This window comes from Mustela putorius, unplaced genomic scaffold (genome assembly GCF_011764305.1).
Source record: "Mustela putorius furo isolate JIRA1106 unplaced genomic scaffold, ASM1176430v1.1 tig00000450_pilon_pilon_pilon, whole genome shotgun sequence".
Lineage (NCBI taxonomy): Eukaryota > Metazoa > Chordata > Mammalia > Carnivora > Mustelidae > Mustela > Mustela putorius.
The window spans coordinates 20,918,726-20,935,885 of record NW_025421385.1 but is presented as its reverse complement, the minus strand read 5'-3'; the positions used below and the strand labels follow the sequence as shown (position 1 = coordinate 20,935,885).

Here is a 17,160-nt window from a genome sequence, read left to right as displayed (position 1 = left end):
CTCCCAAATAAATAAATCTTTTAAAAAATATATAGGAAAAAGTATGTTAATGGGAAAAGAATACTAAAATGGGTCCGGGGCACCTGGGTGGTTCAGTGGGTTAAGCCTCTGCCTTTGGCTCAGGTCATGATCTCAGGGTCCTGGGATCGAGTCCCACATCGGGCTCTCTGCTCAGCGGGGAGCCTGCTTCCTCCTCTCTCTCTGCCTGCCTCTCTGCCTACTTGTGATAGCTCTGTCAAATAAATAAAAATCTTTAAAAGAAAAAAAGGGGGTCCAAATTCATAAAACATACTTTACCTAAATACTATCTCAGAAACACCTATGGGACACAAACAATCTAGACAATGGCAGGCATTTTCAATGGAAAATGGAATGAGGAATCTGCAGTCCTCATTTGTGGGACAACTTGGGAGGAACAATTAAATAGCACTTCACATTTGTATATTATAATTTTAAAATATTTTCTTTTCCACTTCTGCAATCCAGCAGGTATAAAACAGGGACTGAATTTTAAAGACTAATCTGTGTATGATCCAAACTGGTCTTACTCTATCTACAATTTCTATCAACCTCCAGAACGACAGCACTGCAATTAGCACTTGCAAGCACACACACATGCATACACAAGAGTTTTAAACTTTGAGACAAGCCTATTCTAGAATCACCAGTACAAAGCAGGTATTAACCCATTATCTTGGAAGTAAGTCACCATTTTTTCCAATAATCATTACTGGCCTGGAGTACTTCTCTCAAAAATGACTCATTTTATTATTAAATCTCCATATTTGAGTGACTCTTCTACCTGCTAACGAATATTTTCATTTGGTTGTTATTTTTATTGTTGTTTTAATTCTCATTTAGTGTTACAGAAAATGAAGCCAAACATCTGATCTCTGGTAGTTACAAGATTACCTAACACAGAGTATATCACTTTAGACCAAATCTAAACTTTTGTTGGATATGTCTCCATTATCATAAGCAATCAAAAAAAATTGCTACAGAAAAGGTCACTTTCTTGTCCTATAGCTCTCTCATTAGGAAAAATTTTGAAGCTTGCCACGTAAGTTGACCTATAAGGATTAATTAGCAGATTTTATAACTCAAATTAAACTTAAAATCTTAAGAAATTGGTTCCCAATATCTGAGACAGATGGCATATCTATGTTCTGGGTTGATTTTATTTTAAACAGAACAATATCACAAATTGAATTAAAACTAAACAAGTATTATAATCTTACAATACCTATTTGAGTCACTCTACTCTGAGTCTTCTTGGTGTCACAGGAGCATTAATACACTTAGCTACAATCCTAGCTTTAAGTAAAAACTAAAGAAGCAAAACATGAACTCTAAAATTAGGAAGATCTATCTTTAGGGCGCCTGGGTGGCTCAGTGGGTTAAGCCCCTGCCTTCAGCTCAGGTCATGATCCTAGGGTCCTGGGATCGAGTCCCGCATCAGGCTCTCTGCTCAGCAGGGAGCCTGCTTCCTCCTCTCTCTATCTGCCTGCCTCTCTGTCTACTTGTAATCTCCCTCTGTCAAATAAATAAATAAATAAAATCTTTAAAAAAAAAAAAAAAAAAAAAAAGAAGATCTATCTTGAGAATGTTCCAATCTTTAGAGAGTTATTTACTCTAGAAGTTGAAGTATGGATCCAGAAATAAGTAGTAGGAGTTACTTGTTTCCAGGGGAAATCTAAATAAGTCAAACATTATATAAATGTACTATGTAGATCAAAGTCAGAATTGATATAAAGAAAGTGTTACAATGCTTGTACATTTATTTATTGATAAAGGAATGGTCTGATAGAGGTATAGTTACACTTCCATTCACAGCTGTAGTCAATGTGCAAAACACAATAGTTAATCACTTCAGAAATAAACTTACTCAGAACTAGGAGAGGCGGTCAGAATTAGCACAGGGGAACAGAGAAAATAAAGATAAAAGAAAAATGGAAAGAGATCATAAGTACCTGTGCCCTATATCCTCTATCACCTTATTCCCTCAGTTGTTCCTCATTACCTGAGTCTTCAGTTAAAAATTTTTTTTGATTGACCCATACTTCATATAAAGAAATGGACAACAATTTTATGTGAAGAATTCATGAATTTTTATGTATATATACAACCATGTAACCACCACCCATATGAAGATACAAAAAATTTCTAGGATTGGGAGCCTGGGTGGTTCAGTTAGTTAAACAACTGCCTTCAGCTCAGGTCATGATTCCAGGGTCCTGGGATAGAGCCCCGAACTGGGGTCCCTACTCAGGGGGGACCTGCTTCTCCCTCTCCCTGCCACTCCCCCTGCTTATGCTCTCTGTCAAATAAGTAGATAAAATCTTAAAAAAAAAAAAAAAAAAAGAAATTTCTAGGACACTGGAAGACTGTCCTCAGAGAGCTTAGTATATATATTTATTTTATACATATTTATATTTAAAATGAAATATACACTAAGCTCTCTGAAGACAGACAGCATGCCTACAATGAGTCTGAGTCTTAACCCCTTACTAGCTAATGAGGCTTTCAACATGTCACTAATCTCTGTGAGCATCAGTTTTCTTTATTTGGAATAGTACCTCACTATTTTTGTTGTCTTATTTATGTTGCAAGTTTGTATCAAAATTTAAAGGTGACCAAGTCTGTAAAAGTGCCTTATAAATGATAAACAACATACAAATGGGAGTACACAAATAATGGGTACGTTATTCTACTTCCATATAATCTTCATTGTCCATCACGTTGTCTTATTTAAAAGCATCTGACATGCTTATTGACAAACTAAAATTGTAATAGGGAACATTAGAAACAGATTCTGATGTTGCCAGACTGAGGTAATGGGAGGCTTACATGCTTGTGTGGAAAACACCTGACTTTTCTAGTGGCTCTGCTGGGAGTGTTCTCTTCTGGTTCTTCGTTTTAGACTGCTTCTTAGGATCTGATTTTCTGTCTATACCTCAAAATGTTTTCATTCACAAAAATGTCTTTTGGCTCAATCCTGATCACTCTCTCCATTCCCTTCTTGGTCAGTTCATCAACTCTCATGTAACTTCTATCTCTAATCTACACCTTTACCTCATATTTGGGACTTTCCTTTTTACATTTTTTTTTTTAAAGATTTTATTTATTTGAGAGAAAGTGAGAGGAAGCACAAGCAGGGGGAGGGACAGAGGGAGAAGCCAACTTCCTGCTAAGCAGGTCGATGGACTCTGGGCTTGATCCTGCAGGACCTGAGCAGATGGCAGCAGCTTAACAACTGAGCCACCAGGCATTCCCCTGTTAACATTCCTATTTACATTTCCCATTTACATATTTGGGACTTTGCTATCTTCACCTGGTTACCTGACTGATAGCTCATGCCCTTTTTTTCCCACCTAACTGGGATCTTAAATCATTGAGGCCAGAACCCTGATAATTATTCTTGACACCTTTTCCTCTTCATCGTACTGTACATCATTTATCCTCTAAATTGTTTTTTGAATCCTTATACGACTGCCAACTTTCACTTGAGTTACCCCAATAATCTTCTCATGGGTTTCCTATCTTTAAATTTGTCCTCTTCCATGCTGCCACCAGAGCTAGGTCTAAGGCAAATTCACATGTCACTGCCTCCGTCCACCTCAGCCACCCACTCCCATGATCTTACTCCAAGTTCTACCACCACCAATAATTACCCCGTCCATAATCTCAGGCATCCTATTCTCTGACCACCATCTCCCATCTAGTACCCCAGCCTCCCTCTGCTCCTTATCAAGCTCAAATTGCACAACTGCAATCACAACCTTGCACATACCATTTCTTTCTGTGCCTCTCTCCTGCTCTGTGATTAACTAGCTAATCAATTAATTATTTTTTCACAAAGCTATAACCCTTTGCGAGTTGTAGTTGAATCTAACCATCTATAACTTACATTTGTGAATTTGAACAGAGCTGGCAGGTTATCGCTTTAATTTTCTGATGCAAATCTCAAGTGGGCCGTCCATGCTACCTAGCTTTTATACTATATTTTCTTAATTAACCACTCCTGAATTCTCCTAGATAACAAAAAGTCCCTCAGTTGAGAACTCTGACTCCTTTTTTTACTGAGAAAACTGAAGAAGTCAGAAGAGAACTTTGACAAACTCTCATCAACATATCCACCTACCTACCAACATCTGCAACCATATAATCTGCCTCTCTACCTGTGAAAACAGAGGAACTGGCTATACTCCCCCCCCCACCAAGATTTTTATTTATTATGAGAGAGACAGAGAGTGAGCAAGGGAGAGCACAAGCAGTGGTAAGGACAGAGGGAGAGGGAGGAGCAGACTCCCCACTGAGCAGGGAGCCCAATGCGGGGGGAGGGGGGGGCCTCAATCCCAGCATCTGGGATCATGACCTGAGCCAAAGGCAGATGCTTAACTAACTGAGTCACCCAGACTACCCCCCAGCTATACCCTTAACTGATCTAACCCCAGGCTCAAATTTGTGGAGCAGAGATAGCAATAAATAAGTATTTGGTACTTGGCAAATTCTTGAAAGGCCTGGATTAAGGTGATATCCAGACCTCTAAACACTATCTTCTGGGCAAAGGGTCATTTATTCTTTCATTTAAGCAGTCAACAAGTATGTCATGAGTACTATTTACGAGGCACTGTGTTTGTTACTGAGGATTCAAAGTCCAGAGGGAACAGCAGTAATTTTAAGTAAAGCAGGACAGTGAAGGGGTATAGAGAGGAAATAAAAATAAGGACATCTGAATTTTTTTTTTGGACAGACAGCTCACAAGTAGGCAGAGATGCAGGCAGAGAGAGAGGAGGAAACAGGCTCCCCAACGAGCAGAGAGCCAGATGTGGGGCTTGATCCCAGAACCCTGGGATCATGACCTGAGCTGAAGGCAGAGGCTTTAACCCACTGAGCCACCCAGGCGCCCCAGGACATCTGAATTTTATATAAAGAAACCCAATTCCTTATGTGAAAGAATTACTGTGTGCTGGTGTCCAAAAGAACTGCAGAGGGCATGCTTAGAAAGTCAAATGTTTTATATAAATCTAGAAGAGCAAGAAAGATCATAGTGAATAATAAGTGTATAATAGAAAGTACATAGTGAGAAAGTAGTTTCAAATACGGAAGCAACTGAAGAATACAGCTTTCTTTTAAATATAAACATCTTATCTGATATTATCCAAAGTCCAAAATCTGAGAATAAACCAATTTACAGGAGGTATCTTTTTACATTTTAATAAAAGAAATCAGGCAACTTCAAGGGTGCAAATATGGTCTAAGATCTTATGATCTCACATTTTTGTTTAAAGAATTATTTCTCTGAGTGATTGCAAATATGATCATTTGTTGAAATTTATAGTACCAAAGATCCTTATCTGGACCCCCAAAGCCTTGACTGGAAGCTGCTATTAACTATTTCCAAGTACTGTCTTTCCAATTTACCTTCTTAGTCTGACCCAGTTTTTAAATAACCTTAATTCCTTCCTATGTGCAGACTAAATTTTTCTTACTTAATAAATCAGAAAGACCAAGTTGAATTCATCTAGCAAAAATGAAATTATACAACATTTGACAAATATAACATAAAACTTTAAGGCAGTTGTAGACTTTTCTAGCTACTGCTATCTAGACAAAAATGAAAAAATTAAAACACATCAATAACATTAAATAGTCCTGTAGCTTTGCATTTTAGAATGTAATATTTAGTTTTGTAACTCTATTTAAGTATAACAAAAATAACATATAAAGAAGCATCAAATTACATAAGTAGATTATACTAATACTCTACAATAACTAAGATAGTTATACCATCCTAATCTCTTATTTCCAATAAGATTTTAGATGAAGTACGTTACCTCATTTCTCATGATTCTCCAAAGATTTAGTGTAATTCGGCCAACAATATTTATTTCACTCATTGTATCTGATCCATAGTCATCTCTTTCAGGTGCAAATCTGTTCTCAATTTTGTCATCTACAGAAATGAATATAGATCGCATCAGGACTCACAGAAACCAAATTTCCAAGCAAATTATGCCAAATAAAATGAGAATAAAAGTTAAAAAGAAAAATTAAAGATGAAATGTGATCATCTATTTTGTATTAGACTTAAGGAATAATCACTATTTTGATTAAAACAATTTTCTTTCCTCTAAGTTATGAAAGAATTTTGGAATGTCTCTGAAAATTTTATTTCTTAAATAATAAAAATGTGTATAAACACATATTTTAAAAAAATAAACACTTTCACTTTAAATTTGGGAATTTCTGGTGCTATTCTTATGACACCTAACACTACAGCATTTCTTTGGTGTTAGGATGAATATGTTTATTCTTACACTGGTCATTTCCTGGAAAACATGGTAGCATTTTTTTTTTAAGATTTCATTTATTTGACAGAAAGATCACAAGTAGGCAGAGAGAGAGAAAGGAGGAAACAGGCTCCCTGCCGAGCAGAGAGCCGGATGCGGGGCTTGATCCCAGGACCTTGAGATCATGACCTGAGCCGAAGGCAGAGGCTTTAACCCACTGAGCCCCCTAGGCACTCCAACATGGTAGCATTTTTAACCTGAACAACTCTCTGAAAATTTGACATCAATTAATGATGTTCTTATTCAGAATGAAAATTCTAACTTTGTATGGACAACTAGATGAAAAACAGAGTTTTGAATCTAGTTTCTTGGGTGATGATTTTAACTAGAATAGAAATTAAAGTATGTTTCTTTTATATAACACTCGGTATATACAAATGTTATTAATTAGAGGATCTGGAATAATATATGTATTTATCATATATGGAATGTCTATTATGTCCTAAGAACTTTCTTATTCTACTTTTAACCTAGCCACTTTATAATGCTAGCATAATTTCCATTTTGCATCGTAGTAAATTCTACTCAGAAATGTTATTATCTTGGCTCAGGTCACACAGTAACAGAACCAGTACAGTAAACCAGGGTTACCTGATTCCAGAGACCATGTACATACACTCATCCCTCTTTATTTTTTTTAAAGATTTTATTTATTTGACAGAAAGAGAGCGAGTGAGAGAGGGCACAAACACGTGGAGCAGCAGGCAGAGGGAGAAGGAGAAGCAGGCTACCCACTGAGCAGAGAGCTGGATGTGGGGTCCAGGACTCTGATCATGACCTGAGCCGAAGACAGATGCTTAACTGACTGAGCCACCCAGGTGCCCCCCCTTTTCTTTATTTCAAAAGATGATGTTTAAAAGTTTATTTCATTTAACATTTACATAATGTTTACTATGTTCTTAGGCACTGTTCTTAGCACTTCACAATTGCTATATGAGAGAAGTTTTACTGTCACCCGCATTTTGCAGATGAACAAAGTGAAGTATAAATAGGTTAAGTAACATGTTTGACATCACAAAGCTAGGAAACAGGAGAGCCTGGATTTGAACCCTGGCTATCTTTGTGCAGACTCTATACTCTTTATATTGCCCCCTAACCATTCCCTCTCTATTGTACCATGTTGCCTCATAAAAATGGTTTTGGCAGTGTTCTAAAAAGGCCAGGGCTGGCTCAGCTGGTACAGCATGTAACTCTTGATCTCAGGGTTGTTGTGTTCAAACCCCAAGTTGCTGTGGAACCTACTTAAGGATAAATAAATAAATAAATGGTCAAGAGCTTTCATTTACTTCTCTTAAAAAACAAAACAAACAAACAAAAAAACTTATTTTAGAAGAGCACACATGAGAGTGGAGACAGAGGTAGACAGAGAGGGAGAGAGAGAATCCTCAAGCAGACTCCCTGTTGAGCAAGGAGCCTGACATGGGGCTTGATTTTAGGACCCCGAGTTCATAACGAGCTGAAATCAAGAGTCCACCACTCAGCCAACTGAGCCATCCAGGTGCCCCTCATTCACTTTTCTGATCTGAAGTCATATACCTTACCTATTAAAGCTAATTAAAATAATTAATGAACAGACCTGAATACTCATGTTGCTGCTCCTGAATATTCAGAAACCTATCCCAAATGAAATGTTGAAAAAATTGAATTATAGGACTCAAGGGACACAGAAGCTATGAAAAACTTGTGCAATGAAAAACTAAAATTATCTTTGCCTTTTTATTCCAAGCTTTTTGCGAGGATCAAAATATTTACTGTTCTTAAATCTTCTAGTTTCAGCCTTTCCCTTTAAAGTTACTACACTTAAGACATAGTACTGAAGTCATAACCTCTCCTAGGAGTTCTCTTGATTAGTTTTCACCAATAAACCCAAAGCATATACTCTTTTGTCCTAGTCAGACTTGTGACTTTAAAACCAAGTTATTAAAAATGTTGTAGTTACTAAGAAAAACAAAATTCTGAGAAGTGCTTTATAAAGTTGTTATTATTGCTCCCCTCCTTCAAACAGATTATGGAAAACAAGCCTTCAAAATTCATGCAAGTTTTCAGCCTGATACCTTACTAAATAAAAATCAATAGCTGGTGTCCCTATATCATCTTCTCCTTCCTTATAACCAAAAGGATAAAACTCAGAACCAGACAAAATAAAATTATGGTACATCAACCACAGAAATGTGTTTCATAATGATTATGAGGAAGACTATCTCATAATATAGAAAAATACTTATAAGATGCAAAATGAAGGAAGCATAACAAAAATGGGATATATGTATGATTAAAGTTATATAAAAAGAAACCGAGATATATACACATGCAAAATGACTGAAGGGGGAAAAAAAACCCCAATACATTAATAGCCTATATAGCAGTGAGATGGGAGTATTTTTTCTTTTACTTTTCTTGATTTTTGGATTTATCCATAATGGAGTTACGCTATATCTAGAACTTACACAATTTAGTATTAAAAATTAGAATAGTACTGTTTAAACATCTTGTCTTTATTTACTTTGTAATTTGCTCTGTTGTTGAACCATAAAATATTCACAGTGCTTCATACCTGGCACCCGAGAGATCATCTGACATAAGTCAACACTTAAGGCAGCAGCCCTTTGTAAGAGGTAACCCCAGGAATGCATCTGAATCTCATATCCTAGCAGAATATCAGGATCGTACCTAAAAGGAATGAAAAAATTATTCAAGGACCACACATTTGAACCTTTACTCAAAAGAATGGGTTCTTCCCATTATGTCTTCTCGGATGGAGACATGGTACCTAAATAATTTCTATACAGTAAGGAACAGGGTGATTAGGGTTCCTGATTTGAAGCACTTTTGTAAAGTAATCATAGTTTTTACTACTTATTTGATATGACCTAGGAAAGAAGTGGATAGAAATTAGGGTGCGAGGAAAAAAAAAAACAGGCGGGAGAGAGGCATTACCACTTGAGTTTTAAGAGTGAGCATATGATTGAGACTATCATGGGGGCAGGGTGAGATACAAAGGCATGCGTGGATACCACTTTGAAAAAGATCACCCCCCAGATCATTTTATTGCCACTACTAACCTATTCTGTCTTAAAGGGTTTTAATGTTGAGAAAGAAAATGAAAATGTCTTCCTTTTCCCACTTAATTTTAGCAATGATTTGGTCCTCATGTGAAGTAAGGCCTCAGTAATGACAAGTTTGTCCTCTAAACTTAAGAGAAGGTGACTCAGTTTAATGGAACACTGAAATATTAATAGGGGTGAGATTAATGTGGGGAAGCTAAGCATTAGAAACTAGGAGAAAAACGCACTCACTACAGCCACACAGTTGCAATGGTTAAGACTGAACCAACAACGTGCCTTCAACCCAGAAACAGCCTCTTTGTGGCTCCTCTTAGTACCTTCAGGTGACCACCATAGAAGAACGTTTGGTGATAGCAGAAGGGAAAATAAACTTGAAGATTTACCTCAGTGAGAAAGTTGTGTAAGGAAGAGAGCAAATTATCATAGTCACAATTTGAGAACAAAAACTTAGAAACTACAATAATGCTCCAAATTACAAATTGGGTTGAAATTTCTGAGAAAGTCACTTAATTTAAGGACCACCTACTGATTAATTTAATAGAACAGCCAAACGGATCTTTTCAAAAACCTATAAAAAGGTGTTTTCTTGGTAGAAAGTGCCACATGGCTGGTAATTTTAGAAGAGCAGGGGTTAGGCATGAGCATGGAGAAGGAAAAGAAATCAAGGGATTATGCAACAATGAGGCAAATACTTAAGTCTCAGAGGCTAAAAGGGTAGACTAATACCTAAACAAAAAGTCCAGGAAGATCCTAGGGCACACAAGAAAAGAGAGGTCTCCCAACACTCTTCCTGCTCATTTGTCTTCTAACATAACATCTAATATGTTAACATATCTTTGTTGATAGCAATTTCATCAATTCTTTCATTCAGGTAAAACTCTTTTCAGGGCAGTTATCTAAATGACAAGTGCATCACCCCGAAAACTATGTATTGTCTAAATTTGAGAAACTGGGGTAGAAATATTATATCAAGTGGCTCTAGGGATTATCAGGGATGGGATATTCAAAGGATTCCCATGCACTTAAGAAAGAACGGATGCAGTCAACTGCTTTAGTACCAAGAATAATTCAGAATAGGAATTTCAGCACACCACAGTTGATTTTCATTTCTAAGCACAGGTACGTGAAGAGGATGCCAGATGGTTATAGAGCCCTTCTTTGATAAATCCTATAAAGATAGTTCTGACTTCTTTATCTGAATTTCTCTGATTCATAAAACATCTTATCACTGCAAGAATTATTATTCCAGTAAGCTATTCTGCTGTGTTGTGGCACCTGACTAATAGAGTTGGTTAAATACACTTACTTTTTGATGTTTAAAAAAATTTTTTTAAATTTATTTTTAAAAAGATTTTATTTGTCAGAGAGAGAGAGAGAGAGCACACACAAGCAGGGAAAGCGGCAGACAGAGGAAGCCTGATGTGGGACTCAACCCCAGGGCCCTGGGTCATGACCTGAGCTAAAGGCAGACACTTAATCAACTGAGCCACCCAGGCATCCTGAAAATATATTTCTTTTTAAAAAGTTGTCTTTTATTAATCGCTACTGCTCAGAGATGAAAAAAAAAAGTTATTCTGTGCTTCTTTTAATTGAGTAAATAGATTTTGTTCCCTTAGAAGAATTGGGTATTGCTTTAATATTTTTCAGATCTATTATGTATTATTTTTTTTGACCTACAAGCCATTTTGTCTTAAGAGACTCTTAAAGTTATGAAACCATGCCTCAAGTTCAAAATCTCAAGGATTTCATTTCTTCTGTGAAAACATTTGGTCACAATAACAAAATCTTTGTAACTTGTTCTTCAATTTTGGTGAATTTTATTACTTTATTTGGTTTCTCAAAGTTATGGAAAGAACAAGGTTGGGTAGATGGGACTGGTGATGAAGGAAAAAACAACTCGAGAAAACGCAAGCAGCAGCAGAAATATGAAAACAATTTATTTGCTTAGGCAGGAAAAAAAAAGCTGCTTCTCAACTAAAACTTTAAATAACCCATTAATATCTGGACACAAGAGAGATGGGAGGTTCTAACTAGGGCAGTGGCAATCGGTGGGGATGGGGGAAAGGAATGATCTTGAAACATAATTCTGAGGTTATATGGATAAAATGTAATATATGGATGGAGGGAAGAGAAAAAGGAAGAAATCAAAGCTTATATTTAAGTTAGGGAGGCTGGGAAAAATGTAAAATTATTAATAGTTCAAGGAAATATAGAAAGAGAAATGACTAAACAATGCATTTGGTTTAACTTTTTAAATATCACTTCCTACTACTTTTTATGTTTTCCATCTGAGGATGTAAATATTAAGAATGAATAAATAAAGACAATAAAATTCTGAAAGTATGCATCTATATTTTATTCAATTTTTATTTGGAACCTAGCACTATACCTTACACTCACAGCAAACATTTATGTATTGACCAGGCTAAAAGTTTTACGTACATTATCTCATTTAACTTTCTTCCTTTTTGTTGGGGGGGAGGGTGGTGTGGGGAGGAGACAGAGCGAGAGGGAGCTAGAGATCTTAAGCAGGCTCCAGGCCCAGTACAAAATCCAAGGCAGGGTCAGTCTCACAATCCTGAGATCATGATCTGAGCTGAAATCAAGACTTGGCTACTTAACTGAATGAGCCACCGAGGTGTCCGTCATTTAACTCATACTTATCACCTATTTTATAAATGAGGAAGTTAAAGCTTAGAGAGATAAGTACTTGCTCAAGACAAAAATACAGATGCAACATGGATGGAGCTAGGATATAATGCTAAGTGAAATAAATCAGTCAGAGAAAGACAAATACCATATGACTTCACTCATATGTTGACTTTAAGAAACAAAACAAACAAGCAAAAGGTCAGTGGGGGGGAGGAGAGAGAGAGACAGACAAACCACGAAACAGCCTCTTAGCTATAGAGAACAAACTGATGGTTACCAGAGAGGAGGTGGGTGAGGGGGATGGGTGAAACAGATGATGCGGATTAAGGGATGCACTTGCTCTGATGAGTACCAGGTGTTGTACTGAAGTGCAGAATCACTATATGGTACACCTGAAACTAATATAACACTGTATGTTAATTAACTGGAATAAAAATTAAAACCCGTCCTTCAAGTAACATCTTCCATTAAGATACACATGTTTAAAATATAGATGTAGAAGCGTATAATAAAAGCCATTTTCTTAAAAAAAAAAATTACAGAGCTAGCTGATTCCAAAGTTTACCCTTTTAACAAAGCCTGTGTTGATTAGGTACTCAACAAATGGGCTGAAAGAATGAAATAATCTTTTCGGGAGTTGTTTAGAATAACATATAAAGGACATTACAGAATTGAAATATTGATATTTAAGCATTCTTCTTCTCTTTATAATAATCATATGATCTTTTAGAGTACGAACCAGAAATTGGTTTTGTTTACTGCATTCTTCCTAGTGACTAATATAATTCATGTTATGCACATGAAGTCACTACACTTGTAAATGACGGACAAAATTCTCAATGCTGGCAGATAAGCCTGCTGGGAATATACGAGGAAAACACAAGCTTACAAAGCCCAGGGATATTACTGGACATGTGCTGGCACACAAAGCAGTACTGACTGAAACTCTGCATTTACTTGTGGCTAAGTTGCTTGCAGATATAAAAATGTGAGCACTGAAGCAACTGACATGTGGATGACAACCTCTGTGAGAAGATAAAAAGTAGGCATGACAAGACTCTAATGGATGGGAATCCATCCAATCATCAGTGGTATAAATAGTAAAAATACTTACCTCTTTTTACCTCCTTAGAGTGACGGGTACCAGTATATTATTTTTGATGCCCTGACATTTAACTTATTTTGCTGAAAACATTTTCTGGTCTTCTAAATTTAAAAATGGTTTATGTTAACCCATCTGGGCGGGATTAAATCAGTCATTCAGTCTGTAGAATATTATGTTTATCTTTCTTGCAAAATATTGTCTCAGTTTTAACAGAAAAAGTTCAACTATAGAAAGCAAACTACAGAAAGCAGAACAGAAAGGGTCGAGTGTAATGACATGCTCACAGACAGATTTTATCCATACGTTAAGATCCAAGGAGTATTTTCTAGCCTACTTTAGGTATTTAAAAATCTAAGCCTAGTAATGGGCAGAAGCATTAAGCTCCTAGAAAAGTGAAGCATTTAATAAGAGGGCCCACAGCTATCAAAAGTTATAGTCTTACGAAAATGCAAAAGATTTAATTATTTTTGTTTTAAAAAAATCCTTTTCATAAATTTTGACAAGATTTTACTATCAACCATCCAGGCCAACTACCAAATGATCAAAAGAGATTTTTAAGGAAGCACGTATTACAAATGAGTATATATCGCATAGTCCTATATTTATGAACAGATTGCATGCCAAAGCTTTTCGGAAACTTGGTTTAGAAATCAGAAAACATTTAAGGAAAAAAAAAAAAGGTGCTGAAAGGATGGCTGGCTCCCGAGGTAGAAGCTTATTTAGTGAATAATACAATTTAAATTTAGTACCCATTATTTCACCACCATAGAAAAATTATGCTAAAATCCAACTGGGAAAGCTTAGAGGCTAAGCCAGTATCTCTTTCACAGACCCTTTAATCTTGAGAACAGAATATCCTTTTTGCCATCCCTAACCTGCTGGAAATGTTGATGGTGGTGGGAGGTGAGGGCAAAATTTTTCCAAAGATAACTTTTAAGGGCCCCAGGAAGGGATTCTCTTCCTTTTTCCTATCTTCGCCCATGTTACTCAATAGCAAGAAAGGACTCTGAACAAAACCCAGAAAAATCAGAAAATACAAAACAATACCTCTTTATTATATCTGTAATTTCTTGAAAAAGTGCCTTCTCATCAGGTGCATAGGTAACTTCTAGTCCTGTAATTCCAGATCTAATCAGTAATGGGGTCTGGTATCTGATATCTAAGAAACAAGCAAAATGTTGATTACATGTAACTGTGTAAGTAACATAATGTCTTATTTTTGAATGAAATTATGCTACTGAAATACTTCAAATTAAGAGTGTTCCCCAAAGTAAATACTTCATTAACTCAATTTCTTGAAAACTTTTTTTTTTTAAAGATTTTATTTATTTATTTGACAGAGGAAGAGAGATCACAAGTAGGCAGAGAGGCAGGCAGAGAGAGAGGAGGAAGTAGGCTCCCTGCAGAGCAGAGAGCCCTAACGTGGGGCTCGATCCCAGGACCCCAGGATCATGAACCGAGCTGAAGGCAGAGGCTCAACCCACTGAGCCACCCAGGCGCCCCTCTTGAAAACTTTCTTAGAGATTTTCTAGTTTAATATGCAACTGAAAAGTCAAATTTCAGTTTTTCAGTTATTTTCTTGAAAAGTCTGTATTTACCAAATGCCTCAAGTAATAACATCTCCCCCAAAGGAAATTTTATTACTTTTCTTCTGTCTTTACTCTTCCTACGGAAAGAGCTTTGCTTAGAAGAGAGTATTTTAATAAATGGTATGTTGAGTTTTAAGGAACTATGTGTTATAAAAGAGTATGTACCATATCGTCCTGTATTAATGAAGACATTGCATGCCAAAGCTTTCTGGAAACATTGGTTTAGAACTCAGAAAACATTTCATTTTTTTAAAAAGTTTATAACTACTTCTCAATGAAAAAAAAAAAAAAAGCCCTGATTTGCAGTGCTTGCCTATTTCCATAATATAAGACTCCCCACCATGGCTGATTTCAAACTACCAATATGACATCAACTAGTTCAAAAAATTCATAAAAATTTAACAACTGGCTTGTGAATTGGTAAAAGTCAGCTCAAGCACACCACTGATTAGACTGCAAATTCCTATATGGTTTTGTTCTGTGCTAAGACTTCCTCCTCAGTGGACATTCTGAATTCACATATTACTATTCAAAACTGCAGAACACCTGATAGTGTATAAAATGCCTTTATGTGGTATACTCTATGAAGAATGTCTAAACCAAAAATATGTATATTTAGGAAGAGATATAAACAAAATTGGAATGTATCTTTAAAGTCTCTTATAATCCATTAACTTACTCTAGTAACTTCTTAAAAGAAAAAAAAACTATTAGCAGCAAAATACTAGCAACGCATAAGTAAGTTTGTCCACCCAACCTAAAGATAGTCATTTTAATTCAGTATTAGCAATTATTATTTTATAAAATAGTATTCAGAACAAATTAGATATGTTAATTGAAAATTTTATTAATAGCTTTCTATTAAGTGCTTCTGACTCTGGACAATAAATCAAGTAAGACTAATGAATCCAGGACAAAGCTATACAGAATACTTCCTACTCCTACTTTAGCACACATTTTAAAAAGGAGTTCCTGATACTTGCTTTGGTTTAGATCTCTAGCACAGAAACTGTCCCATTAAAAGGTTCATCCTAGGGTGGGTAGGTATAAAATTAATAAAAATGAACAATACCTTGGCTGGAGACTGTCTTGTCTTTATCAATCACTATAACACCTGTGAGTTCTGTTTTGTCTGTATCTGGTAGTGGAGTGTCAGAGGTGATGCAGTAAAACAGAGCACAGATTGGATCAAATTCAGGATCTGGTTCTAAGTCTCGTCTAGTTCGAGCATGTAACTCCACACTGATTAGGGTAAGATTCTGTATCTACAAAAGGAAATAAAAATGATGGTTTTAGACAACTTTTTGAGACACGTTGATAGAAATGTTCACTAAGACTCAAAAGAAATATGTGTAAAATTATGGGAAAAAATGGCCATAAAGGACACAGTCACAATCTAATACTCCACAGATTAGGACTAAAGATTTTTACTTCCAAGATTAGATTGAATCTATTCATGTTTTTATTTTAGAAAAACTGGTTGTGATATAATTTCTCAGTGACAATATATACTTAAAATGATTTCTCTAAAATACATGCAGTACCTCTCAAGTTTCTCAAATATTGAGAAAGAGAATGACTAGCCTAAGTGTTTGTATTTGAGTCAAAATCTGTCACTTTGTATTTTCTACCCAGTTAACTATGGTTTTGCCTCTAGTTTAGACTAAAAAGAAAGATATATTTTGTTTTGAAATTCCTATTAATTCTCTACTACCACAATTTACTTCTGTTTGTTCTAGGTAAGTTTTTTGTTTTGTTTTTAAAGATTTTATTTATTTATTTGACAGATAGAGATCACAAGTAGGCAGAAAGGCAGTTAGAGAGAGAGAGAGAGAGAGAGGAGGAAGCTGGCTCCCTGCCGAGCAGAGCGCCCGATGCAGGGCTCCATCCCAGGACTCTGGGATCATGACCTGAGCCGAAGGCAGAGGCTTTAACCCACTGAGCCACGCAGGCACTTAAAAATTAAGTTTTTAATTATAGTTTTCCCTGAAAAAATATTGTAAGAATTATATGCCATCAACTACACAATAGATTTTTGCCCATGTATATTTTCTCTTTAACATATATGCAAAAAAGTAGTATTTTGTTTTTTGTACTTACATTCCTATGCTTATAAAAACTCTGAACTGTAATCTTTAGTTCTCTTCTTAAAAACTAAGACAAAATAAGTAGAAACTTTAGGTAAAAAATAAAACATAGGTTGGATTCACGATTACAGCCATCACTGTACCAATAATGTACATAAATGTGGCAATGGAAAAGAGGAGACTACTCTTTCAGTATTGGTAACTATTAAAATCATACAAATTTAATGAAGGACTGTGTTTGGTATTTATTTTGCATGAAGAAATGTAAATACAAGGCTCCCCCTAGTGATGGACGCAGAATTTGGTAGA

General features: G+C 36.0%; 1 protein-coding gene across 6 annotated transcripts in view; it reads right to left on the bottom strand.

Annotated features, from left to right (window-relative positions):
- REV3L (REV3 like, DNA directed polymerase zeta catalytic subunit) overlaps positions 1-17,160 on the bottom strand; it is a 216,175-nt gene that overhangs the window by 79,481 nt on the left and 119,534 nt on the right. For all 6 annotated transcript variants that reach the window (XR_006606812.1, XM_045080200.1, XM_045080201.1 and 3 more), the window contains exons 17-20: positions 15,837-16,029; positions 14,223-14,334; positions 8,908-9,023; positions 5,838-5,956 (exon numbers count right to left, since the gene is read on the bottom strand). Coding sequence is in view for 5 of the 6 variants with exons in the window: in XM_045080200.1 (XP_044936135.1) it covers positions 5,838-5,956; positions 8,908-9,023; positions 14,223-14,334; positions 15,837-16,029 (540 nt within the window). In the remaining variant the exon portion in view is untranslated. The remainder of the gene's footprint in view (positions 1-5,837; positions 5,957-8,907; positions 9,024-14,222; positions 14,335-15,836; positions 16,030-17,160) is intronic.